Source organism: Manis javanica, chromosome 4, assembly GCF_040802235.1.
Source record: "Manis javanica isolate MJ-LG chromosome 4, MJ_LKY, whole genome shotgun sequence".
In the NCBI taxonomy this organism is placed as follows: domain Eukaryota; kingdom Metazoa; phylum Chordata; class Mammalia; order Pholidota; family Manidae; genus Manis; species Manis javanica.
The window spans coordinates 742,073-769,553 of record NC_133159.1 but is presented as its reverse complement, the minus strand read 5'-3'; the positions used below and the strand labels follow the sequence as shown (position 1 = coordinate 769,553).

The 27,481-nt window shown below is 53.1% G+C and overlaps 1 protein-coding gene across 14 annotated transcripts; it reads left to right on the top strand.

Annotated features, from left to right (window-relative positions):
* The first annotated feature begins 465 nt into the window (after window positions 1-465).
* Window positions 466-27,086, top strand: SLC35E2B (solute carrier family 35 member E2B). 14 transcript variants are annotated; one of them, XM_073233011.1, is made up of 12 exons: window positions 466-600; window positions 1,145-1,214; window positions 3,072-3,188; window positions 3,556-3,672; window positions 13,409-13,846; window positions 14,018-14,153; window positions 15,044-15,171; window positions 17,179-17,299; window positions 18,879-18,932; window positions 19,273-19,342; window positions 21,218-21,363; window positions 23,049-27,086. In XM_073233011.1, exons 5-12 carry the CDS (start codon window positions 13,525-13,527, stop codon window positions 23,278-23,280), a joined length of 1,209 nt encoding a protein of 402 aa, XP_073089112.1. In that variant the 5' UTR covers window positions 466-600; window positions 1,145-1,214; window positions 3,072-3,188; window positions 3,556-3,672; window positions 13,409-13,524; the 3' UTR covers window positions 23,281-27,086. The 14 variants fall into 14 exon arrangements, with proteins under 14 accessions (XP_073089112.1, XP_073089116.1, XP_073089122.1 ...); XM_073233022.1 differs by having other exon boundaries at window positions 534-802; window positions 17,209-17,299; XM_073233008.1 differs by having other exon boundaries at window positions 536-802.
* Window positions 27,087-27,481: the final 395 nt, after the last annotated feature.

Genomic DNA, 27,481 nt, shown 5'->3' with positions numbered 1-27,481 from the left:
ACGGCCCCTCGCTCCTGAAAACTGCGTGGCAAGTCCGGACGGGTCCAGGGGCGACCCACGGGGAGCGGGTCCGGTTCCCACGTGGGGCAAGTCCCCGCCCCTGGGCGGGGCCCCACGAGCCCGCCAATCAGCCTCCTCGAGGGGCGTGGCCCAGACCGCTACCGCGGCCACGCCCGTCGGCCTCCGCCTGTTTGGGCAGGTGCTTCCTTTCCCCGGCGGCGCCTCCGTAGGGCGGCTGGGGGCTGCCTCGGACACCGCTGCCGGGCCTTGTGGCGGGGTCCGGACTGACCATGTGGCGGCCGAGGTGGCGCCGTCAGCCGGCTTCCCCCGCCAGTGGCGCGGTGGTACGGCTCGGACTGGGACGACGGGCGGTCGCGGGAGCCGGGTCCCTGGCTTCCCCCGGCGCGCCGGGGGCTGCGTCCCGGAAGGGGCGCCCAGGCCAGTGGGCAGCGGGCCCAGCCCGGCGGCGAGCTGCGGCCGGCTCCGCGCACGTCACTTCCCGCGCCTCGCTTCCGGCCGGCTGCGAGCACTTCCGCGTGCGGGGGGCGCGTCGCGGGGCTGCTCGCGCCGAGGGGGCGGAGAGAGGCTGGCCGCCCCACGGTGAGGCGCTGCTCTACCGGCCCGCCCTCCGCCCGGGATGCCCCTCCTCACGCCTCGGCCTCGCGCGGACCCGCTGCCCCCGGCGCCTGCCTTCTCCGGCCCGCGGCGCGCCCCCCGCCCCAAAGCCGTGCGCCCTTAAGCCCCGACGTGGGCGGGGGTGCAGCTGCCAGCGGCCCGACGGCGCGGGGACCTGCACCGGCCGGTGGGTGGAGCCCCCGAGGCGCGGGGCGGGCGGGGTCCGGGTCGCTCCCGGGTCCGGGGCCGCGTAGCCGCGACGCCTTGTGAACTGACGCCAGGGTTTCGGCCGCATCCCCGGGCAGCCCGCCCTCGAGAGGCCGCCGCGGTTGCTCCACGCGCGGCGGCGGGGCGGGGTCCGCTGTCTGGGGCTTCTTGGCTTTTGCCCCGGACCGGGGCGTCCCGGCGGCGGCCGTGGCCCTGGACCGCAGGGGCCGCCGTCCGGGAAGGAACTAGTGAAGCCCCTCATCTGCGGGAGCCTGGCAAGTTGGCCCACGGATTCATTGTGCTTGGCCTTTTTTCTGCCCAGGATGTTAGAAAACGGAATTATGTAATGGCTGACGTCCTGCCGAGCGCTAGTTCCAGCCGACTATTATTTTGTAAGTCGGGTTGAAAATGCCCAGTGGGTCCCAGCGCTTTCCTCCAGCGGTCAGATGGTTCGTGGGCCCCGTAGATTAGCCAGGTAATTTCTGGCGTGCTCTGAGGCCTTGAACACATTGTCCATCTTGACATAAATAAAAAACACATGCTTCTATTTAGAGATGGAATCTTTGTTCAGTGGCTTTTTAGAATTTACTGTTTTTTAGTGGAGTGTGATATACTTTATCAAAGATAGTTAAACTTGCAAGAAACATAGAATGAAACAGTTTTAAACAATGTAAAGGGATGGTGAGAAAGAAAATAAGAAGGCTTTAACATTAAGGAAATTCATTTTCAATGTAGACAAATTAGAAAACGGAGAGAAGGGAAAAAAATGTCATTTTACCAGATTTTCTATTCCACTTCCCAGAGCTGAGCACAGTTGGTAACTTGGTGTCCGTTCTTCTGAACCGTTTGTACTCTGGGTCAGAACGTACTGTACTGAGGCCCTGTGACTGCGCTCGATCTGTGACAAACTTTTTGTCCAAACCTGTATGACTTGACTACAGTGTGTTACCTTGGTAATGCTCTCAGTGTCCCATTATGTGACCACCTGCTCCAGAGTGTATTACTGTTGGGGGAACGTGTGTATTTTCCTTGGTCCTTGTCTCTACTGCGACAAAGAATTGAAGGGCAGAGACACAGTGAAGCAGAGAAGTTGTTTTATTTAAAGTTACTTAAGGAGAGAGAAAGTACAGGCCACCTCAGCAAGGAGAGGCACCCTGAAAGGTTTGGAAAGAGAAAGTTTAAGATTAAAAGGTTACACACTTAGAAAGTGTGTGTGACCTCAGAGGAGCGCCCCGAAAGGTTGGGGGTTCTCCCTTGTAAGGACTCTTCAGAAATGTGACTAAGGGCTGGGGTTGCAGATTTAAGTGGTCTTTGAATACTTAGAATTAACTTAAGGAACTTCCTGCTCTGATTTCTCCCTGGGATAGACACCAGCAATCTTGGTCTGGCAGCATGTCAAACAGGCTGCCTGCCCAGCCCCCAAGGTGGGCTGAGTTATTGTCTGTTTGCTAAAGAGTAAGTTAAGAATCTTACTTCTTAACTTCCTGGGTATTAAAATACAATCTTTAAGATGGATTCCTTTCTGCCTATTACTATGTAGTTTAAGGCTGGGCCTGCATGCTAAATTAGTTGCCTAGGTTACAAACTACTTGATTTGGGCCAGAAGGAGAAAAAAAACAGCATATAGGTAAAGTTAAAAAATAAGCTGGGCCTGTATGATTAACACAAAAAAGACATGGGCTGTGCTGAGGTACCTTCCTTTATCTGGGGAATATTCAAACACTCCAGGCTAAGTTATTCTTGACTTTTTGAGCTTTAACTGATTAACTTGGTCTTTTTAGTGGGCTTTCCTGGCCTTTTTCTCGTCCCACCTCACTCATATCTATTTTCCTGCCTAACATTACAAACTCTTTGCTGGACACTTGGATACTGTGCAGCTTCTCCCTCTTAAGAACAAAGCTACATAAGACCCTTTGTTGGATTGCTTCTTTGGATAAATTCCTAGAGGTGGAATTTCTGAATTACAGTGTATAAAATGTATATGTTTTTGGTACATTGTATGTAAAATACCCTGCTGACAGTGTGAAACAATCTAGATTTCCTCATCAAGTGTTTGAGAACATCTCGAGTTTGTTCTAAATCAGGGGTTCTTGACCTGGGGCCAGTGGGTCCTAGAATTGAGGGGTCTGCAAAACTGATGAGGGAAAATTGGCATCTTTATTTTTACTAACCTCCAGGTGAGCTTTACCTCAGTGGGGAAGGTGCCAAGGTGGCACTGGCAGCACCCATGGCTTTTGTCTCTGTTTTAGAGCCCTGGCACTTTCCCAGCTGGCCCCGAGGCCCTCACCTTGAGGTCTGTCAGAGGCTGGACCCCAGCTTGGGCCATGTCACGTGGTGCGGCACTCAAACTAGTAAAGATGTCACAGGTTTGTTTCTTGCAAAGTGTCACTACATTTCAAAGCACCTGGCTTCCATTTAGTCCTACGTATGTGCATGCCAAGAACAGCTCCAGGCAGCAGAAAGGTTGAGCCCGTCCCTGGCCCAGCAAAGGCAGCTTATTAGCCACCTACTCCATGCTGGGCAGAAAAGGCTGTGGTTTAGTCCTGTGCTGAATCTGAGAGGGTTGTAGCTCAGACCGTCATCACCAGTGACCTGGGGTGTAGCCAGTGTTCCATGTGCCCCATGACCAGCACACTCAGCCTTGTTTCTGGGCAAATGGGTGAGGCCAGCTGTTGGCTCTTGACGTCAGGTTTTATTGTCAGATTAGGGCTGCTGAACTTGACTCTTTTGCAGGATAAAAGTTGCTTTTTGCTGAAAGCCACTTGAATCACATGGGCCAAGAATGAAGAATGGGCTGTGGAAACACGAGTCAGAGTCTGGGAGGCCGCTGTGATCCCAGCCAGGACGCTGGTGAGTAGGGCCGTCTAAGCTCAGCACAGCCTCCAAGGGTCTTCTTTGCAGCCTGGAGTGGGTGTTCTGTTCAGTATTTAAGTCCAGGTTAATTACCGATGATAAATGTTGGTTTCATCAGATCAACCATCATGCGTGCTGAGAAGACCCGTGTGTCACTCAGCTCAGTATGTCGCTCATTCTTGCTGCCGTCCAGCATTGTACTGTGTGAAAATCCCACCATTCGTGTTGGTTCTTCTGTGGATTGGCAGCTGCGTTTCCGCAGCTGTTGTGACAAGGGCGGTCCTGCTCTGGGCTCCATCATGTGCTCCTTGCAGTGGGCTTGGGCAGGATGACCTCTGGGTGGAGCCGCTGGCGCGTGGGGGGGGTGTTTGCCCTCCATGACCACCGCGCTACTCCGTGAGGGCTCCACTGGTAGTGCACGGGTTCCTCTGATCCGGACCTTGGATGCTGATGCTGACATCTCATGTGATCTTAGTACGACTTGGTGTGGTCAAGTGGCAGTGTTGTTTCCTACCTGAGTGTCAACACAGAACCGTTACCCAGTCTGCAGACGGTATCCAGCCTCGGGTCCCTTCTCTGGTGTGTGGCCCCACACATTAGTGGCCGGCCATGTCCCCTGGGTCTCCTCCGGGCCTCAGCTTCTGTGACCTGCATACTTTTAGATTTGCCAGACATTTTCTCACGATTAGATTTGTGGTCATGCATTGTGGCAGGAAAACCTCAGTGGTGCATCAGGCTGGAAAAGCGTGTCTGTGTCGCATTTCTGGCACTTCAGCTCCAATCACTTATTTGGGGCGGCATTCTGCCAGTAAACCTAGGTGAACTTGGGCTTTTCCCCCTTGTAATTAGTTAACATCTTGTAGAGAAGTGGTTTGAGACAGTGCAGATGTGCCGTGTTATTTTAGCCACTGTGTTTCATCTCCAGACACCCCCTTTGCATCCCAGGTGTCTCTTCCTGACAGACCTGTGGCTTGCTTGTCCTCATGGCTGTGCCCGGTCCAGCTGAGCGCCTGGGCTCTGCTGTAGGGCTCTGTCTGCCCCTCCCCTGGAGCACCAGGCAGCTGTTCCTCCCCAGTGGGCTGATCTTTGATCTTTGATCCTTGTCAGTTGATCTTCATCGGCAAAGGTCCTCAGACCTGAATTGTGGAAGCTTTTCTCCCAGGCATCGCCTGCCTGCGGGGTGTGACTTGAAGCAGGACCTGGAGGAGCCCACCCACCTTGGGCTCCCCTTGCTGCTTGTGGCATGGTCCCATCAGAGTCAGGGCTTCCTGGGAGCCCGACTGCCCTCAGGCTGAAGCTGGAGGCCCACTGAGATTTTTGCTTTTGCTGTCCTGGTCTTGATTGACAAGGGGTCTTTTCTGCTTGGTTTTGAACAACAGCTTCTGGCTGACAGGCTCTTAGTGTTTCAGCCCTTTCTTCTCTCTCGTCTCTCCCACTTTCCGTTTTTCTGGTTTCCTGTCCTCTTCTTGATGCAGGCACTGGGGGTTGACCAGCAGCCAAGGGGCTGCTCAGCTGCATTTTTTTGTCGAGGCCTCTCTTTGGGGCCCTAATTTTCAGTCCCAAGGCCTCTCCTTTAATGGTGAGTTCCCCAGAGAAGGCTCTCTGATCTCCCTCCTGGAAGGCAGCAGCCTCCGTCACAGGCGAGGAGCCTCGTCCCTTCGTGGGCCCGGAGTCGTCCTTCAGCGGTGATCCCTCCTTATTTCCACCTGGGAGCCTCCTTGAGGCGTCTGAACCTGTTCTAAGCTCTCCTGGCCTCGCCCCCTTTGAGATTCTTGCCTCCCTGCGTTCCTCCTCCTCTAAGCAGGTTTATGCCTGACAAAATGAGAACTGTCAAACAGCTGATATGGGTAAAATTTGAACATTTCCAGAATATCTAGTCTGGCTTTAGTACATCTGCATATCAGTAGGCGTTCAGAGGTGGAAAGAAGTATGATTTTACTGCATTTGCATCATTCACAGGGGTGGAGAGAAGTCCATCTCCATATCAGTGGGTAATTACCTGGGCATGGAGGGCTTATCTGTACCTGAGAGGTAAGGCAGTGGCCAGGTTTTGGCTTCTGCTGGAGCAGGAAAGAGAAACAGCCCCAGACTGCAGTTTGTGAGCAATGAACGGATTTTAAACTTTATTTCTCTCTTTGACTGATTTCGATTTTTAGAGGTATTTTGCACCAGGATTTCCTCTTCCTGGACTTATAGCTGGGAAACCTGGGTGTGACTTTGAGTCTTGTCGGGAAGGAGCAGACATCTCACAGTCGACTTTCATTTTTTTTTTTTTAATTCTGATTGCTGATTTTGAGCTGATTTTTTTTATATCATTAATGTACAATTACTTGAACAATATTATGGTTACTAGACTCCCCCATCAACAGATCCCCCCCATATACCCCATTACAGTCACTGTCCATCAGTGTAGTAAGATGCTATAGAGTCACTACTTGTCTTCTCTGTGTTGTACTGCCTTCCCCGTGCCCCCCCCCTACATTATACGTGCTAATAGTAATGCCCCTTTTCCCCCTTATCCCTCCCTCCCCACCCATCCTCCCCGGTCCCTTTCCCTTTAGTAACTGTTAGTCCATTCTTGACTTCTGTGATTCTGCTGCTGTTTTCTTCCTTCAGTTTTTCTTTGTTCTTATACTCCACGGATGAGTGAAATCATTTGGTACTTGTCTTTCTCCGCCTGGCTTATTTCACTGAGCATAATACCCTCCAGCTCCATCCATGTTGTTGCAAATGGGAGGATTTGTTTTCTTATTATGGCTGAGTAATATTCCATTGTGTATATGTACCACATCTTCTTTATTCATTCATCTACTGATGGACACTTAGGCTGCTTCCATTTCTTGGCTATTGTAAATAGTGCTGCGATAAACATAGGGGTGCATCTGTCTTTTTCAAACTGGGCTCCTGCATTCTTAGAGTAAATTCCTAGGAGTGGAATTCCTGGGTCAAATGGTATTTGTTTTTACTTTTTTGAGGGAACCTCCATACTGCTTTCCACAATGGTTGATCTAATTTACATTCCCACCAGCAGTGTGGGAGGGTTCCCCTTTCTCCACGTCCTCGCCAACATTTGTTGCTGTTTGTCTTTTGGATGGTGGCCATCCTAACTGGTGTGAGATGGTATCTCACTGTGGTTTTAATTTGCATTTCCCTGATGATTAGCGATGTAGAGCATCTTTTCATGTGTCTGCTGGCCATCTGAATTTCTTTGGAGAACTGTCTGTTCAGCTCCTCTGCACATTTTTCAGTTGGATTATTTGCTTTTTGTTTGTTGAGGTGCATGAGCTCTTTGTATAATTTCGATGTCAACCCTTATCGGATCTGTCATTTATGAATATATTCTCCCATACTGTAGGATGCCTTTTGGTTCTATTGATGGTGTCCTTTCCTGTACAGAAGCTTTTCAGCTTGATATAGTCCCACTTGTTCATTGTTGCTTTTGTGTCCCTTGCCTGGGGAGATATGTTCATGAAGAAGTCACTCATGTTTATGTCCAAGAGATTTTTGCCTATGTTTTTTTCTAATAGTTTTATGGTTTCATGACTTACATTCAGGTCATTGATCCATTTTGAGTTTACTTTTCTGTATGGGGTTAGACAGTGATCCAGTTTCATTCTCTTACATGTAGCTGTCCAGTTCTGCCAGCACCATCTGTTGAAGAGACTGTCATTTCCCCATTGTATGTCCATGACTCCTTTATCATATATTAATTGACCATATATGCTTGGGTTTATATCTGGGCTCTCTATTCTGTTCCACTGGTCTGTGGGTCTGTTCTTGTGCCAGTACCAAATTGTCTTGATTACTGTGGCTTTGTAGTAGAGCTTGAAGTCAGGGAGTGTAATTCCCCCTGCTTTATTCTTCCTTCTCAGGATTGCTTTGTCTATTTGGGGTCTTTTGTGGTTCCATATGAATTTTAGAACTATTTGCTCCAGTTCATTAAAGAATGCTGTTGGTATTTTGATAGGGATTGCGTTGAATCTGTAGATTGCTTTGGGCAGGATGGCCATTTTGACAATATCAATTCTTCCTAGCCAAGAGCATGGGATGAATTTCCATTTATTAGTGTCCTCTTTAATTTCTCTTAAGAGTGTCTTATAGTTTTCAGGGAATAGGTCTTTCACCTCCTTGGTTAGGTTTATTCTTAGGTATTTTATTCTTTTTAATGTAATTGTGAACAGAATTGTTTTCCTGATTTCTCTTTCTGCTAGTTCATCTTTAGTGTATAGGAATACAACCGATTTCTGTGTGTTAATTTTGTATCCCACAACTTTGCTGAATTCAGATATTAGATCTAGTAGTTTTGGAGTAGAGTCTTTAGGATTTTTTATGTACAATATCATGTCATCTGCAAGCAGGGACAGTTTGACTTCTTCCTCACCAATCTGGATGCCTTTTATTTCTTTGTGTTGTCTGATTGCCGTGGCTGGGACCTCCAGAAGTATTTGAATAACAGTGGGGAGAGTGGGCATCCCTGTCTGGTACCCAATCTCAGAGGAAAAGCTTTCAGCCTCTCGCTGTTCAGTATAATGCTGGCTGTGGGTTTGTCATATATGGCCTTTATTATGTTGAGGTACTTGCCCTCTATACCCATTTTGTTGAGAGTTTTTATCGTGAATGGATGTTGAATTTTGTTGAGTGCTTTTTCAGCATCTATGGAGATGATCATGTGGTTTTTGTCCTTCTTTTTGTTGATCTGGTGGATGATGTTGATGGATTTTCAAATGCTGTACCATCCTTGCATCCCTGGGATAAATCCCACTTGATCATGATGGATAATCTTTTTGATGTATTTTTGAATTTGGTTTGCTAATATTTTGTTGAGTATTTTTGCATCTATGTTCATCAGGGATATTGGTCTGTAATTTTCTTTTTTTGTGGGGTCTTTGCCTGGTTTTGGTAGTAGAGTGATGTTGGCCTCATAGAATGAGTTTGGGAGTATTCCCTCCTCTTCTACTTTTTGGAAAACTTTAAGGAGGATAGATATTAGGTTTTCTCGACTTTAATTTTTTAAGACATTCAAAGCCCCTTGCTCTGACACCAGAGGCGTCTGGACTTGATGTGGAAGCCATGCATACTTAGTGGGCTCCTGACCCTCCAGCTGTCCGGGGAAGGGGCCAGCCATCCCTGTGCCCTGGGGCTGTTGTTTCCCGACAGCCCAAGTGTCCGTCCTGAACCTGGCTCAGGACTTGGGTGGACAGGAACCTTGGTCTGTTGATGGAACCTGTGCATGCCTGGGTCTCTGGGTCCCCAGCACCTGCCATCTCCCTGCGTGCAGGAAGAGGCCAGAAGTGTAGACTCACCCAACACTGAACGTTTCGGGCTCTGGATTAGACCTCATCACCAAGGGCTGATGCTCGGGGAGGCAGCCTGGGTTGGCTGGGCGACCCTCATGCTCTGAAGTTGGGCTGGACCACCCAGAGTAGGCCCCTTTGGGTGGGGAGGGGCTGGTCAGGCTGGCAAATGACACCTGCTGGGCTGGCTGCCAGTTCCCCCCTCCCAGCCCCACGGCCACCTCCTTCCTTCACTGCAGTCATCCAGCTTGAAATCTGAGTCCATAAGAGCAGATTTGGCCCTTACTGAGTGGGCTTTTGTGTAAGTGTAAACAAGCCCCTCAGTAGGTGCTGGGGGGCACCCGTGGCTCAAGGACGTCAGCCTGGGAGATGCTGCTTCTGACCACAGATACTCCTTGAGGTAGATGGGGTTCTTGTCCGTGTGTAAGTTTTGAGCGTGCGGAACAGTTAGGAGATAACAGTGCTTGCCTGCACACATCCCACACCTCCTCTGCATGCATGCACTTTCCCTGGGCTGCCTCCGTGGTGAGATGGCCTCAGGCCTGAGTTCCCTGTTCTGAGCTCCTTCAGAGCTTTCAATGTTTTTATTTCTAAACAGTATATAGGGCTTTGGCATATTTAACAGCATTTTGTGGAACCTTATTGTTTATTTCCTTCTATGATTCAGTCTTGCCATTTTGGTGCTCTGACAGTTCTAAGATTCACCCACTGGCACGTGGCTGAGGCCCTCTGGATGGCTGCCGAAGGCTTCAGTTCTGCGTCTCTAGCGTTATTGGTATTATGTTGTTTTCTGTCCTTGTGTCAGCGTCAGCCAAGGGCCTGCTGGGCTCTTCTTTCCTTGTCTTCTGTCACTTGCAGTGACTCTCGAGGGTCGTATCCTGACCGTTTTGGTTTGGAATCTGTTTGCATTCGCACTCTCAGGTGTTTTCTTTTCTTTCTTTCTGTCTTTTTAATTAGGGTATCATTGATACACACTCTTAAGAAGGTTTCACAAGAAAAACAATGTGGTTACTACATTCACCCATATTATCGAGTCCCCCCCCCACCCCATTGCAGTCACTGTCCATCAGCGTAGTAAGATGCCTCGAAGGCCCTATTTGTCTTCTCTGAGCTACACTGTCTTCCCCATGACCCCCCCACACCATGTGCACCAATCATGATGTCCCACAATCCCCTTCTCCCTCCCTCCCTCCCCACCCACCCTCCCCCGCCCCTCCCCTTTGGTAACTGCTAGTCTCTTGTTGGAGTCTGTGAGTCTGCTGCTATTTTGTTCCTTCAGTTTTAGAACCGGGTGCCTCCGTGGGGTTGGCCCCGCGCAGTGGCTCTTCACTTGGCTGCACGTGAGGGTCAGCCAAGGAGCTACAAGCCACTCCGATGCTTTGGCTTCACCCGTGGCTCCCTGACCTCACTGGTCTAGGCAGAGCCGTCAACAGCCACTGCCAGCTCAGGCAGGAAAGGGCTCTGCTCCCCTTCGTGGCCTCCCAGCCACAGCACCCAGGGAGAGTGGGTGCAGCACCACGGAGGCAGGAGAGCGGGAACCAGAGCAGGGGGCCCACCCACGCCGAGGCTGAGTAGGGTGGTGGGGCAGACCCGCAGGGCGCCCGCTGTGGCGTGGGCAAGTCCCAGGGCCCGGAAGACAGTGAGGACAGCCTGCGCGTTCTGTGAGCTGAGCAGGTCAGTTTGTGTAGCAAACTTACCCAGTTTTGAGAGAGGAGCCGTGAGGGTGGGTCTTTGTTCCCTTAAAATCAGCATCTTGCTGGAGGTCTTTGTGCACAGGAGGATGCGTTCATGGCCACTGGGTGATTCCTGGTTCCTTAAATCTCTGACTGAGCAAAGGTGAAAGCAGGCAGTGCTAGGCCCCGGTGCCCAGTGCCCGCGGCCCTCGGCTCCTCACTGGGAGCCTGGCATTGACCTAGCAAGTTCCTCGACTATAGAGGGAGAATGAGGACCCGCGGCTGGCAGCAGTTCTCCCCGAGCGCTGTGACTTTTTCAGGTGGAAATTCAGTGGAGAAGAGCTGGGTGGCCCCCTGTGTACTGGGAAGCATGCAGTTTGAGTTCAGGCTTCATTTTGTAACAGGAAAGGGGATGGGGTAGCTTTCCTGGGCCTCAGGCATATTTGTGTGGCATCAACCCCCTGTCCTGTAAAAAGATTCGGTTTTGGAAACGGGTGGTTGTAGGGTACCTTGTAATGTTAGACCCTGAGATCTGGTAATGTTGGGGGTGTTAGGATGTAGCCCTGCCAGGGAGGCAGAGCCCACACAAAGAGTGGGGTCCAGGAGAGAGAGGGGGGCAGCAAGGCCCGGGCCAGAGTCCAGCTGCAGGACGGGAGCTAGGATGCTGGTGCCCACAGACCAGGTTTTGTGGCTCCTGAGTGAGGGGCCAGGAGGTGCTGTCTGGGCCCGTGGATGCAGATGCTCTGTCTCTGCTCTTAGGGACCCTGTGGGCTTTGGTCCTGCATCTCACCCCTCCTGCAGCCAGGCTGTGTTCCAGCAGGGGAAGCTGGGGATAGGCGCCCATTCTTCCCACGTCTCCAGCTCAGGATTTGCCCAGTTCTAGCTTTCCAGAGCCCTGGAGGTCTATCTCCCACCACTTGTTGCCCCAAACAAAATTGGGGGGCTGGGCTGGTGAGGAGGAAGAAGTGGGTGTTTGAATGGCCTGGCATGGTGGTGCCCAGAGGGACTGGGGAGTTGTCCTTGCCCAGGCAGTGGGAGCCCAGAGAAGGTCCAGGTGCACCCCACGCATCTGTGGTGCATTTGGGGAGGCTGCCCTAGAGTCCCAAGGGCCGGGGTGCATGTGAACAGCCTGGGAGAGACATGGGTGCTCACTGGGCTGTGGCAGTGTGACTGGGCAAAGCAAGTGCACTGGATGGACAGACGAGGGATGTTGGAGCTGAAAGACAGGGTGGGGGAGGACAGCCCCCATCTTCTCTTGTGCGGCTCCAGCCTGGAAGCAGAGTAGGAGCCGGGCTTCGGGAGTGGGAAAGCCGTGAGTTCGTCTGAGGGGTTTCTGAACACTCACTTGAAGGCAGATGAGCAGGGCCATGGGGCGGGCTGCCTGAGCGCCTAGCAGAAGCCTCGGCTGGCAGGTGGTGGTGTGCACCTCCCAGGGTGGGGCTGGCGGGGGAGAGGAGCTGGCACCCCCGGCCAGGCAGTGCAGCCAGCTCCACCCACCAAGCAGGTAGGGTTCAGACATGAGGGCATCCTTTCTGATGCATAACCATGCCCCCAAATAAAAGAGCCCCCATTGTTGGACACCGAGGGAGATCTTAGCAGTGAGCCTGTGGTGGCTGCCGGGCAGCCCAGGGCCTTGGGTCTGATGTCACTGGGGAAGGACTCACCCCTCCTCAGACAGGCAGCAGTTGTCACTGGGACCCATCTCAGTGCCAGAACTTGAAGAACACGTGCTCAGGAGACCCCAACTCTGACTTATCTAGCCTGTGACCTCACGTGGGGGACTTACTTGAGTAGCCATGACCGTAGGCCTGAGCAACAAGCAGGTGGGGGGTCCCATGCTGCAGGGTTTGTCTGGAGAGTAGCTTGACATCAGTCCTGGGCCAGTGACACCCCTGGGCACCGGGCAAAGGCAGGCCCCAAGCCTGTCTAAGCTGGGGTGCACAGGGGCCACCGGGGCGGGCCTGTCAAGGACTCCGAGAATGATCCAGGGAGGGCCAGGGTCCCCTTTGGAGGTCTTTGGGCGATGACCTGCCAGAGACCAGCCAACACAGATGTAAAGAAGGAATCAAAAGGTTGAAGGGAAAATGAGAGTAAATGCAATGCCCGCAGCAACCTGACCCGCGGCAGGTGGGCTGAACCGGTGTCCTGACAGCGGCCACCCAGCTCTCCCGCCAAGAACAACTCCAAACACTAGGTAAACAGTGAAGTCACTTGTGGGCATGGGAGAGCCAGCAAATGTGAAAAGACAGGACCAAGATCCGCAAGGAGAGGGCCCTGGGCCGTGGCCGCTGCTCGGAGGTGTCAGCTGCCCCAGAATGAAGAGGAAACGCAGAGCCCTGTGACCTCGGGGACCAGGCAGCCCAGGCCCCAGGCCCGGGTCGGGCTCAGCCAAGCCCAAGAGGAGCCGTCTGGTGGGGGCTCTGCAGGGCCAGGGTCTCACATCCTGCCCTGGAGCGGAGGGAGAACACCGGGATGGACGAGGCACCCGGGTGGGGTCGGCCAGAGGGCTCTCTGCACCAGGGCTGCAGACAGAGTGCGGCGTCGTATTTTCAAGGCAAGTTCTCACAGGGCCTGCCGGCGGGTGGAGTAAGGGAGCCCTCACCTCAGGGACAGGCCCGGGGCTCTTGGCACCCCATTCGCAGGGCTGTGGGCTGACACACGGGTGGGACAGGCCAGAATTCCATACTTGTGTTTTTGAAGTTATTTTAAATTGGCGATGAAAACTTGTAAAATACTCACAGTCCCTGTCATGTTTCCCTGTATTAGATTTTCAGCTCACACCCTGGCGCTTTGCCGGGCAGAGGCTTGTCGTCGGGGTCCCTGCTCCCCGCCTCTCCATGCTGCTGTCGCCAATGAGATAAAAGTGCCTGCAGCGCCGTGTCATGGCGTCCTCAGCTAACCCCCAAGCCCTGGCAGAGCTGGCACCCGGCCCCGAGGAGAAGCCCAGGGGGAAGCCAGCCCTCACCTGGGGTTCTCTCTTCGGCCCCCGAAGTGAGCAGATTGTTTTCGCCAAGAGTGGCAGCAGCCCCGAGGAGCACACGCTCACCGTCACCATCACGGAGACCACTGTCATCGAGTCGGACCTGGGCGTGTGGAGCGCCCGCGGCCTGCTCTACCTCGCGCTGTGGTTCTTCTTCAGTTTCTGCACGCTCTTTCTCAACAAGTACATCTTGTCTCTGCTCGAGGGGGAGCCCAGCATGCTAGGTAACCCGGCCCCTGCTGTCGGGGCCCCGCGTGCTTGCGGGTCAAGCTGCCAGGCACAGAGGTGCACAGGGGTTGCCTGAGGTGTGCCTGGGGGTGTGGGTGGCAGGTGGTCTGTCTGTGTGCAGGAAGGGAGTGCCCGCTCCTCAGGCCGGCCTCTCCATCTCCCTTCAGGGGCCGTGCAGATGCTGTCAACTACGTTCATTGGATGTGTCAAAATATTCGTTCCTTGCTGTTTATATCAGCACAAAAGCCGGCTTTCCTACCCGCCCAACTTCACCATGACCATGCTGTTGGTGGGTCTGATGAGGTAATGGACCTGACGCTTGGGCTGAGGGTCCCCTCCGTGCACAGGCAGACCTCGCCTCGCCACTCTTCACAGACGCCGCACTGCCTGCACACCGGAGGCTGTGGCTGCCCTGCGTCCTGCAGTTCTGCTGGCGCCATTTTTCCAACAGCATTTGCTCCCTTTGCGTCCGAATCACATTTGGACAGTTCTCATGACATTTTCAGCTTTTTCGTGGTGTTTATATCTGTCTGGGGCTCTGTGACCAGCGATCAGGACTGCCTGGACGCTCAGGCAGCATTCGCTAGCAGTGAGGTGTTCTCGATGCGGGTGGGCCATTGTCCTTCAGACCCAGTGCTGCTTTGGCACAGGTCAATAGACTGCAGTCTGGCGGAAACAGAAACAGCTTTCATGCACACTGGGGAATGGAACACTTAATTTGACTCATTTATCGCAGTGCTTCGGAGCCCAGCCTGAGGTATCTCGAGGTGTGCCTGTATGTAAATACCCATCCCATCACTAAGAGTGATGGGTGCTGTAGTCAGGCGGTCGTGGGTGTGCTTCCAACGCAAACCATGAAGTCATAAGGGCTGCCTACATGTTAGGACAGCACACATTGTAGGTTTTGTGGATCATAATGCTGTGTAGATGTGATTAGATTCTTTCAGGAGCAGCCATGAATTCACTTAATCATAGTTTGGGAGTAACACACCTCCATTTCTCTGGGAGCTACAGCATCAGAAGTCCTTGTGGGTGGGTGGAGGTCCGGGCCCAAGACATCCCCAAAAGGGCATGGAGGGCGGGGAGAGGGGGGAGGGGCAGGAGGGTGGCCCTGTGTGACCCCAGCCTGGCTGACACCGTGGACCAAGCCGCAGGCAGACCAAGCACCCCAGCAACACCCCACTTATTCTTAGGTTTGCAACAGTGGTTTTGGGGCTGGTCAGCCTGAAAAACGTGGCAGTTTCATTTGCCGAGACAGTGAAGAGCTCTGCCCCCATCTTCACTGTGATCATGTCCCGGATGATCCTGGGCGAGTACACAGGTGAGTGGACCTCCCGTGGGCCCTGGACAACGCGGTCAGCCCCTTTCCCCCAACAGCCAGTGCTGCCAGGGAGCTGCTCCGGGCAGCCACGGCACTGGGCTTCCCCTCCAGGAGGGCACACGCTTTCCTTCTCTCTGGAATGTTTTTTTGACACACGGGTCAGAGGCATTGCCGCTGGCAGGATGGTAGGGTCTGGGTAGAGGATGGACACGCAGGTAGCCACAGGCCGTCCCAGGAAGGTGAGACCATCTTCCACACCTGCGAGGTGGTGCCTGTGACAAGGGTGGCTTGGCCCCAGCATGTGCGGCTCCTGGACCCCTGACCTTTCTTGGGTCCTCCCCAAGGTCCTCTGACCCCCTCCTCCCAAGCAGCGCCTGCTCTTCACTGCTGCTTAGCTGTGCTGCTCTGTCCTCCGCAGGGTTCAGCAAACTGGATTTGTTTATAAGTCTCCAACCTTAATGACAGTCAGGCTGTTACCAGATGCACGTTACACGCACATTTTGCTTTTCCTACCAACCAGCCTTTTAAAAAGCAGCATATCTGTTATTGTTCCATGAAAACAAGTCACATGCAGAATAATACATGTGATGCATATTTTACCTTACAGGAGAACTGATAGATACAGTTGCAGGTAGGTATTTGCTTCAATTAAGTAAATAATGACAACTTAAAATAGGACAACTACCTTCCTTGGGGGAGGGGGTACAATGGCTGAGGCCAGGGACTCAGCTGGACTCTGCATGGACGAGCTGCACAAGGTCCTAGGAGGCGGCGAGACAGGGTGACACCAGTGTCAGTGGCAATTACTGAGTCATAAGCAACTGGGAACAAGTGAGTCTGGGAGCATATCAAGCCACGGCTTCTGCATGGAAGGATTTATTTCAAGTGATTTTAATACATGATGTGGCTTCCACCTGCAGTGGATCTTGTAGCAAATCAACTGTCTTGCTGAGAACAATTAGAAAATCTTGATAAAATTTAGCAAAAAGAAACCTGTGGGGAGGCACTAGGGAATGGCCAGGTATCAGGACACGAGGGGCCACGATTTCAGAGCCCAGAGCCACACGGAGAAGTGGCTGCAGTGCATGGTCCCCTCCCCACAGAGGCGCTTGCGGACCCTGGAGCAGTAGCCGCCTCTGGCTGCCCCGGTGTCCTTTGGGCCCCACGTCTGTGGGCGCCCTTGGGTGGGGGCGCCTGCCCCACCTGCGCCTGCAGCAGCAGCAGCCCTCAAGGCTCCTGACTTGAGGTGGGTTTTGACCACGGAGTCCGTCACTCAACAGAAACTTCCAGGCAGCCCAGAGGACAAGAACCAAATGATCGTGTGCTGGGAGGACACCTGCAGAGCGGGCCCAGCACGCCAGGCTTCCTCCCTACCAAGCCTACAGCTATGGAAGCCCGTAGGTCTCTCCTCAGGTCTCTGGCTACCGCCTTCGTCGAGTTGCTGCTCCGGACAGCACTGCCTCAGGACCCCATCATCTTGTGGGGTCAGCACAGGGCATCTGGGGGCCACACCTCTGTCCCTACACAGGAGGGCCCATGCCCTCATCTGCTTTGAATTCCAAACTAAATCCAATGCTGTCACCTGAAATTACAGCAGAGTTATGAGAGGGGAGACCCGAAGCCAGCTCCAGAGTGAATGTGATCCCCTCGCGCTGAACAGGTGTGCTTCCCATTTGGATCAAGGGTTCAGAATGAAACACAGAGGCGAGCGCGCAGCAGGGAGCCTTGTATGCAGGCGCTGAAGCACCCGCCCACCCCCGTTTTCCCTTTCTTAGTAGAATGGCCTGGACATGGCCTCAGCTGCCTAGGGGTTGGGGTGAGGGTGACGGGCATATCTACAGGCCTGGGCTTTGGTTTGCTCTGTTTTCCCTCCACTGTGGCACAGAATCTGATCTGTGTGTGTATGAACTGGAGTGCAGCTCTGGTAGGCCGCAACCCCAGGAGGGGTTAGCCGCGGGCAGGCTGACCCCCCCACCCCTGTGTGTGTGTGTGTGGTGCCCTCACCAGGTCTGCTGGTTAACCTCTCCCTCATCCCAGTCATGGCAGGCCTGGCACTGTGCACAGCGACCGAGATGAGCTTCAACATCTTGGGGTTTTCGGCCGCGCTGTCCACCAACATCATGGACTGGTGAGTCATGGAGAGCGTGGAAACACATGCTCGAGAGATGGCCCTTTCTTCCTGCAAATATGGATGTTTAGAGCCAGGTTAACTCAGAGTTGTGTCCCGTAATTCAAAGATAGTGACATTAGAGCTGACTTTTCCTGAAGAGCAAAGTAGTAAGTATCCCATTGAGGCAACTTTTTCTCAGCAAATGAGTGGAATTCTGCCTATGCATGGACTTGATACTAAAGTCATCGCAGAGATGCAGTGAGCTGATCAGTGCTGAGCGCAGGGGTGTGAAGGCGGCATTCAGTCTAATAAAGCACAGCAGAACTCAGGGCCTCCTGTGTGGCCGCCGCAGAGGATGGGCAGGGCACTTGGCACATGGGCTTGTGTTCCTGGGCCTGTGGTGGGGAGGAGGGGCAGACACCCCACCTACTGCGTGGATGAGCCTGGAGAGGCAGGCTCTCACGTCAGAGCGTGTGTTGGAGTCCACACCTATGCCTCTGCAAAACCTGTTGTTGCAGAGTTACCAGTGGCTCCCGCATTTCTGCAAAGAGCAGCGGTGGCGCGGAGGGTCTCTGGCGGCTACCGTTGCTGTGCCCGCTGATGGGAAACAGCTGATCTCGCGGTTTTGAATGACACAGCTAGCAGAGCATAAAATTACCTTTAATGCGCGTCTCACATTTAGGTGCATTCCCTCCAGGCCTCCCCCCGGCACCTGTGGCCCCTAGAGCCCTAGCGCAATGCATCCTGTGCTCACCTTTGCTGCTCCTGTGGTCCTGTGAACGTGCCGGCCCCTTGCTCACCTCGCAGATGTGCCGTGACTTGATTTTTTTGTGTAGATGTTCAGGGAACGTCGTTTCACACGTCTCTGCCTAAATTTCTGACTGTCCCTTAGCGTAAATTCCTGAGGGACATGGGTCCCCAGGCGCCTCTGAAGGCTCTTGACCTGTGTTGGCCAAGTATTGCCCACACATTATTTGGGTCTGTAGTCCCAGTGGTGAGGGTTTCTGTCTAACCTCATCCACGGCTGAGTTTTTGCACTAAAAACAACCCCCCTGGTTCTGGAGTCAAGGGAGCAGTGCCATTAGCTGAAGCACCAGCTGCTGTGGTTCCTGGGAAGCTGGACACTGTCTAGTTTCCTCTGTGGCCATGTCTCCTTTCCCACGGGCGGGCTGCCCTGCCCAGGAGCTGTACCCACACTGTCCTGGGGTCTCTGCGTGTGGAGACTGTCCTGTTCTCCTGCTCCCACTCACTGCCCAGCCCATGGCACCTGCCGACTTCCGGGAACTCGTGCTTCAGAGCGGGGTTTTGAGCAGCACTTAGAGCAGGGCCTCTGGATACCTGACACCCAAGGGTGGGTCACCTCAGGCATGTCACCCAACCCAAGTGCCTTGGCCCCCCCATCTGTATGTGGAAGACAGGCATGGCGCCCCTCACTGTGAAGTGATACCCGGGTACATCCAACCAGCCCAGCTCCCCGCAGTGGTGGGCCCTGGGGTGTGGCCCCACTGCTCTTTGGGAGGACACGAACGCTTTGTTTTCTTGTGGCTCCGTGCTGACTCCTCACACTGATGGTGACCTCTATTTTTCTTTATTCTAGTCTGCAAAATGTTTTTTCGAAAAAGCTCCTCAGTGGGGACAAATACAGGTTCTCGTAAGTATTGACAAATGAACTGTCCAATTCGATGCCCAGTTGGGGGTTTAGAATGCCCTGTAGGCCTGGCATCTTCCTCAGTCTGGCTCAGGTAGCCTTTGAAAGAACTTTGTTGAAATTTGGAAGAAAAACACCTGTTGGAGCTGCCCTGTCGAGGCTCCTTAGTGACAAGCTCGTCAGTGGCTGCCGTTCCTCCCCCAGCAGCCATGTCGGCTGGTTCTGCTCATACAGGCCCTCCTTGCCACCTGGGAGGAAATAAACCTGTGTGCGCAGGCGCTGTGCCACTTGCCGTGAGGCGCCTTACCATGCAGGGATGTCAGGTGCCCCGTTGTCCCCTCAGGGCTGCGGAGCTGCAGTTCTACACCAGTGCCGCTGCTGTGGTGATGCTGGTTCCAGCCTGGGTCTTCTTGGTGAGTTTGGGAGTGGGCGCTGCTTGGCGCCTGGCTGCCGATGATCATTAGCAAATCAGGAGCAGATCGTTTAGCCCTCCAGGTCACATGGGTAGCCTGCGGGGGCATGGCTGGTGGAGTCAGCCCCATGAGGGGGAGGAAGTGGAAGCCAAGCCTGCAGGCTCTGATGCAGGGTGTGTGGGGCTGGCTGAGCAGCTTCTTGAAATTCTGTGGGAGGGTTTTAGACTTGTTTGTTTATCATTGTGACACAGCATGTGCCCACTGTGGAACCATCAGTGGGGTGCAGCACAGGAGACAGGACAGGTGTTTCCCAACCCCTCCCAGGCCTGCTCCCAGAAGCCCCTTCTAGGCATGTCTGTGGCTGGAAACAGCACACACACCCGCATGTGGTGTGACCCCATTGACCTATAAAAATGTATGTATACATCTCTGCAGACCTTTTTTAACCCAAGTGTTGCTAGACTGCCCTGTCCTACTGCTGCGCTCCAGAGCGTGGCCCTGCCTGAGCCACACACCTGGTGACAGATGCCCACCTGCTTGGGGCTCTTCACTGCGACACACACCTCTCAGGGCACTTCTGTCATGTTAGCACATAAGGGTGTTTCTCTGGAACACATTTGAGGAATTGGAACAGTCAGTTGAAAGAATATGCATACCTAATATTATTTTTATTGTGGTGAGATACATGTGGCATGCAGTTAACGTTCTGGCTGTTTCCAAGTGTGCGACAAGCACATTCCCACTGTTGTGCAGCCCCGTCTGCCTTCCATCACCAGAACTTTCTTGTCATGTCAAAATGAAGCTCTCTCCCTGTTAAGCACTAACTCCCACCCACTGGAGAGGAGACCTGACCTCTCCCTCCAGGGTCTCTGGCTGGGCCTGAGAATCAAGCTGACAGCAGACCGGACACAAGGAGCACAGACTTATTCGATACCTGGGCGCCCACATAAGGAAATGAAGCCCAAAGGGGCAGCCCCAGTGCTCCACGCCGGGCTGGGCAGAGGCCGTGCGGACAGGCGCCAGCCCTGGCAGCCGAAGGCCGGCAAGCCCTTGCACCAGCTTGTGTACCGCTCCTGCAGCCGGGGGCATGTCCTCCCCCTGGGGGTTTTGTCTCCTACTTTTCAGGAAGAAAAAGCGTTCAGTGCGCCCTTCTGTCACACACCTGCTGTTTTTCAATCACCTTTACCTCATGCCAAAGCAGCATTTTGGGGGAAGGTGTGTCTGAACCTCCCTCAGCCCCGACACTCCCAGTCTACCTCTGTCTCTGGTTTTGACCCTCCTGGTCCCTCATGTAAGTGGGGTCATGCAGTACTTGTGACAGGCTCGCTTCACTGGGCAGGGTGTCCTCAGGGCCCCTCCACATTTCATAGGCGGCAGAGTCTCTCCATTGTGGGATGGGCCTCGCTTACCCGTTCATCCGTCCGCAGGCGCCTGGTAGTGTCGCGTGCTGCTGTGGGCGTGGGGCCCTGCTTCAGTCCCAAGGGTGCCTGGGGGAGGCCTGCCGTTCACATGGTAGTTCCGTGTTTGATTTTTCTGAGGACCCTCCGAGCCATTCCCTTTCACACCTGCCAGCTAAGCACAGACATCTCCCATGTGCTCCGATGTTTGAATTTACTTTTACGGTGGCCGCCCTGATGTGTGAGGTGATGCCTCCTGGTTTTGGTTCATCGGCGTTTCCCTGGTGATGACTGCTGCCGAGCATCTCACCACAGGCTGGTGGCTGTGTGTACGTGCACTTGTCCATCTTGATAAATGCTGCTCAGTGACCACCCTAGAAGTGCCTCAGTGCCATTCACCCAGACCAGTGGGCACGTGTGACTGAGCTCTCCTGTGGTGGGGGAAGGACAGAGGGCACCGTTTCTGTCTGGCACACAGGACTTGCCGGTGATAGGGAGGAGCGGGAAGAGCTTCAGGTACAGCCAGGATGTCATATTGCTTCTGCTGGTGGACGGTGTGCTGTTCCATCTGCAGAGCGTCACAGCATACGCGCTCATGGGGAAAATCTCCCCAGTGACCTTCAGGTAAGTGCAGCGACTCCCAAGACACAATGTCCAGGTTGCTTGCAGAGGACACTTTAAATCTTGCTATCTTATAAAAAAAACTTGTGATTGCAAATGTGTTGTGATGGCCCTGGGCATGTGCCCTTATGACTAGGCTGTTTTCTATTAGTGCTGTTTGAGATACAAATGGTAAATAAAGTGTGTGAAGTTGATTTTTAGGGAAACCTCCACTAGAAATCTTTGCATTAGAATAGAAGTTTGCACAGGGTTGTAGTGTTTTTCTGTCTGAACAGGACTACCAGTGAGGTCCCTGCCATAAGGGAACGCTTTCTCCTCTCTGCGCAGGATAGAGCCGTGAGCCACAAGTGGCTGCTGAGCACCTGACAGGTAGTGAGTGCAGTGAGGAACTCAATTCTTATCTTACCTAATTCTACTCAGTTTAAATCCAAGTAGCCACACATGGCCATCAGCTCTCATATTGGATGGCACAGGTCTGGACACTCAGGTACTGGAGGGGTTTAGGGAGAGCTCCGTTTAAAGCCTAGAGAGTTTTTGGTGACCAACAGAAAGGAACGAGCTGGTGTCACCAGCAGGCCTGGACACCCAGACAGTGGTGTCAGCAGCTTGGGCCACCTCACGCTGTTGTGCAAGTCATCAGTCCTTTTCCCCAACTTCCAAACTGTCCCTGGAGAAGCAGGGTGTCCCCAGATATGAGGACAGCAGTCGATTTGACTGGGTCATGCCACTCTTGAGCACCACAGGGCTGCACCAGCAGCCTGAGCTTCCCCAGGTGCACACGCATGGCCCCTGCTGGCCAGTTCTCACTCCTCTCTGCTCCTTTCAGTCTGGCCCAGGTGAGCCTGGGAAGGACTTGACGTCACCTGAGCCCACTGTGAGCACCGTGCTACCCTGCTGCTCCAAAGTCCAGGAGCAGACCTGCGTGCGGTCCCAGTCACGCTGGCTCTGCGCTCTGCTCGGCCCTCACCTCGACCCCTACAGTGGGGCCCAGAGACCACTAGGAATACTGGGACTCTGTTCTGAAGCCTGGGGTGCCACTTCTCTGCCACGCGCCCTTGTTTCTTTTTGGGCCAGGGACTGTTTCCACGTATTCCCCAAACTTTGGTTCTCAGTAATCATTAATGATGGTTCAAAAAAGGATAGGAAATAGATGTTTTTATGGTTTTTTTCATATTAGAACAGCAATACTTACTCATGGGAAGTTTGGAAAAGGCAGGAAAGGCACAAAATGAAGTTTAAGTTAGCCATAATCCCAACTCAAAAGGTAACACTGTCAATGCCTGGGGTGTCTTCATATTAACTGTACAAGTCCCGGGGCTGGAGGCACAGGCCTCCATAAGGGCTCACTTTTCTCCTGGGTGCCTGAACGGAACTGCAGGTATGCCGGAAGTTCTCTCATTGTTTAGAGAGTAAGCTGCAGCCTTCAGGGCTAAAATGTCATCACATCTATTATTTACTTACAAGTATTTCAGTAAAAAAAAAAAAAAAAGCCAGTGGGGCCGAGTGTTAGGTCTAGAAGATGAGAGCGCACTGCTAACGTTTCCTGCTTCCATGCGGCACTTCCCTGACAGAAAGTGCCCCTGAAGGGGAGGAGGCGGCCCCGAGCGCTCGCTGCCCAGCTCTGTGTGCCCCAGAGCAGCTCGGCCTCTGCCAGCTGCGGGACCATGACTGTCCTCCTGTCCTTGCAGCGTCGCCAGCACCGTGAAGCACGCCTTGTCCATCTGGCTCAGTATTATAGTTTTTGGCAACAGAGTCACCAGCCTGTCGGCCATCGGCACTGTCCTGGTGACGGCCGGCGTCCTGATGTACAACAAGGCCAAGCAGCGCCAGCGGGAGGCCATGCAGAGCCTGGCCACGCCCCCCAGCCCTGAGGGCAGTACAGAGCCCCTGGTCCCCAAGGACCCCAGACCGCACCACTGAGCGGTGCCCAGGGGCCCCGAGGCACCCACCGCTGCTCTCCTGCTCATGGATGTGGGATTCCCCTCGTCTCCCGCCAGACACCAGGCATGGGGATGCCCAGCCTCCCCAGGTCACAGGCGCAGGAGACCAGGCCATGGCGTGTGCGGCCTTTCCTGCCCTTTCTTGGGTTTTGTCAAAACAAACAGCACCTTGAACACTGATGCCTGATGTCAGCTCCCTAGGGCATAGTCCAGAGCCAGCTGCCACTGAGCCATCTCCTAGTAATGTGAAAACTGCCTCCCACCCGTGCAGGGGGCGTGGGGCCCCAGGACGTCCTCTGTATGTCCCTCGCTGGCACACAGGCCTAGCTGCAGTCAGGCCAGGCCAGAATTCTCTTGAGTGACAACCACTGGGGTCAACTGAATCCACAGCTGGGTCCAGGTGCCGATGGACGCCCTTCCCCGCTCGTGCCGGCAGAGAACTCAGCTTCCCCACACCGGCCATCCGAGGCCACCAAGGTACATTCCTCATCTGTCTGGGGAGAGGGCTGTGCTGGGACAGAGGGCCAAGGTGCCCACTGCCCGGGCACAGGCCACAGCAGCCCACAAGACCATGGGCTAGAAGGGACGAGGGGAATGTCAGGCGCAGAAACCAGGGGCAGGTGTGGGCCCCGGCCTTCCCACCTTTCCACCTGAGGTGCCCTCTCCCTTCCCCTCCCCAGAGATGCCAGCATCTGGTATCGTTTAGGGAAAGGTCACTCACAGGAGGGAAGTGCCCCACCTCCCGGGGGTCTCTTCCCTCACCTGTGGCTGGGGTTCCACCCAGACCCTGATGTGGTGATCTCTGGCCTGAAAGCTAAGGACACATCAGAGGTGTTCGCTCCTGGGGGAAGACGCCAACGTTCCCTTTAGTGCTGGATGCATGTGGATGGGCTGTGCTGAAGGGCTCCCTGCAGCTAGCTGCACCTGGCTTTCCCCAGCTGCTCGGAGCTGCACCTTTGTCTCTTTGAGGGGAGTGTCAAGACTCTCCCTGGTGAACGCAGAGCAGAGGGAGCATTGGGAAAAATGCCAAGTTCCTGGTTTTCCTTACACTGCATTTAAAATGACAGTATAGCTTTTAAAAGGGAACATAGGCAAGGTGGCTTCTGGGATGCACCCCAAGCCCCAGGCCCTCCTGGGGCGGGCAGCACACCTAGCCAGGGTGGAACCCTACAGGGCTGAGGCTTCCGCCCTTGTCCTAGTCTCCCCCTCACATCCTGGCAGGATCTCTGATAGGTGCAGGTATGCCACCAGCCAGGCTTTGAGATCCTCTCCTTTACATCGAGCTTGAGCCCTGGGCCTGGTCAGGTGCAGCCCAGCTTGGTGGACTGGCCATGAGGTCATCTGAAGTCAGCCTGCTGGCTAGTGAGCTGACTGAGGAATGGTTCCTGAAACCTCACATCCTGCCCTGCAGTCTTGGGCCTCAGTGCCCACTACCTATCTGTTCACTGGTTCTCCAGTTGGCTTCTCAACCGGAAAACATAAAAACAGCCCCTCCTAGAGATCAGGTCTCCTGGGAACAAAGAGCAATAATCACATCTTAAGTTCTGCTTACTTGAAAGTTTGCTGTGGTGATGGATTAAAATGAGGCCTTTTAAACTGCAAACAACCTTTCTTCAAAGCAGACCTCCTGCACCCAGAGGACAGGCAGGCACCTGCATAATAAGCTCACCTTCACTTGACATTCTTCACGTTTCTGTTCCCCAAAAATAAAACTAAAGTGGATTTGTTGGAGGTGGCAGGGTGGTGGGATGGTGCCTTGACCTCCTAGGACCAGCGTGAAGGCACTGCTTCCATGGATGGGCTCCTGCCTCTCTCCTCAAGAATGTGGCTGCTGACAGCAGTATGTGAACAGACAGGAGATGCGTCTCTGGTCACCCTGTTGCAGGATTTTCAAGTTGGCCTTCCCACAGGCTTTGTCATTGGCGTGTACTCAGATCTATGACCACCGTCTCTAAGTACTGTCGGGGATTTCCAGTTCCCATTACTCACGTGAAAGTAGGAAGTTGCACATTGTGACATGCCCCTCCCTCCACCCTACCACTTTCAGCCTGTTTTGATTTTCTAAATGTTAGGATCAGAAATAAAATGAATATCTCCCTAAATTATCAGCAAGGCAATTTCCAGCAAAGCTGCTTTGGGGATTTTTTTCCTCATCCCAGGTGGAGAGGCCAAGGGACACAGGCTGTGCGAGGTGCCGCCCTCGCATGTGCTCCCCTTCTGTCCATTAATCCTGTCTCTTCTCCGCACTGCCCCCTGCGAGGGCATTCCAGAACGGCACAGACACGCATATCCTGGCTTGGCCATTGGTTTGACATATAGACACGGTGTGCCCTTCATTTAAGTCTGTCTAGTGGTGTTGGTAGCATGTTCTACTCTTGAGCTGTTACAGACCCATTCCCAATGTTGGTGTGGGGGCATTGCTTACCCTGGGTCAGTTCGTGTCCAGGGTTATTTTCCATGCCTTTGGAAACACACTTGAACCAGGCTTACAAGTCAGGTCATCTGCTTGCTTATGTCCATCTGTAGAGACAGCAGATCTCTGACTTCAAGGAAACTTCCACTTCCAAATAGCATTAAAAAAACTTTTTAAAATTCTGATATTCATAATTTCCTGCATATTGGCACTGAAGAAATCTGCCTGGGAAAGCTGAGGATACTCTTGCACAATCCAAAATGTGTCTTTAATTTTAGAAAAATAAACGTGGTGAATCACAAACAGTAAAAAATAAAGTGCCACACAAAGAACAGCAGTCAGATGCAGCTGTGCTTGCAGTTCTCAGCTGTTCCCCAAACCAGCGGGTTCTGCTTCCTGCGTCACATTCCCCCGTAGGTGGCCGCTCAGGATGGGCTGTGGGGATTACAGGTGTTTTCCCTCTGACCGGGTGATGTGCTTCCTAAGGCCTGGAAGTGTTTTCACTGTTTCCCCGGGAAAAATTAAATCAGGATGTTATTACACATAGAGATCCTCTTCCCCTCTTTCGTCTTAGACCAGTGTTGTACTAAGGGCTCTGTTCTTTCCCAAAATATATACCTGCCGTGGCTGGGACCTTCACTTTTCTAGTTTATAAATAAGAATGTCGTGGCTCCGCTAGTGGATCCGCCTATTCTCTGTCCTGGAGGAGCCAAGAGCCGAGTTGTGAGGTTGTGTCGACTGGGGTCGGCTGCTCACCTCACAGCTCAGGGTGTAAAACCTTCAACCCAAGTGTTTCTTCCAGTTTTCCTGAGGGCTCTGATTCTGAGTTTGATGGTCACTGGATCCATGTCCAGATGTCCAAACTGAGTTGGAAATGTTCTAACTGGCAAAGTGTTTTTGTTTCTCAGTTTTCAAATTTTGAAGAAAAGTGACATTCAGCCAATTTGCTATTTCTAGTCTGTTCAGAGATGTATAAGTTTAGTCTGAACCTGCCCAGGGGGTGTTTGAACTTCACATTGAGAGCCACAGGTAGGGTGACTTTCCCACACTGAAGAACTTGAAAATTCTGTCAGTAATCATCTATGTCAGAGCCAAACTATGTTTGCTTTATACCAAACAAAACTATGGAAAACTAGAAGTACATTGTACAGAATGTTTATCGTGTTTTGTATTTCACCTATCCGTGTTTATGTCACTAGTTATTTCTAAAAAATCGTTAAATAGTCACTATTCTACTACAGTAATAAATTGATGCTGTACAGTTAATCCTATGGATGCTTCCTGGGTATTTTTGTCCAAGTTAATCCACCATGATAGCAATTATCTGACTCTTGCTCTGCAAAAGTACAATAAATGTCAAATGTGTACTTTTCTTCCCTGTGTGACTCTGCTGTGTTCATGCTGCTGAAATGACCCAGGGCGGTTTCCTGTTGCTTTCACCAGTTTTCAGCATGAAGAGAGTAAAGAAAAGGTTTTCCGATCACCAGTAACTCAGGAACCAAGAGAGCTTGGATACGGGAAGGAAACATTTTATTCTGGGAGGAAAAACATCCCCATTCCATGCACCCTTTCTCGTCCTCATGTCTTGTCACGGTCTACATTTTCCGTTTTCTGCCCAGCAAATGGGGATGAACACACTCCTCCGTCCTCTTCCCTGAGATTCAGGACATTGAAGACTAAAGACTAAATTGAGATAGTAAGATTTTTTTCATTCTATCAGCCTCCATAGGTTTTAGGAGGAACCTTGGGAGTTGGGTCTTCAAAAAAC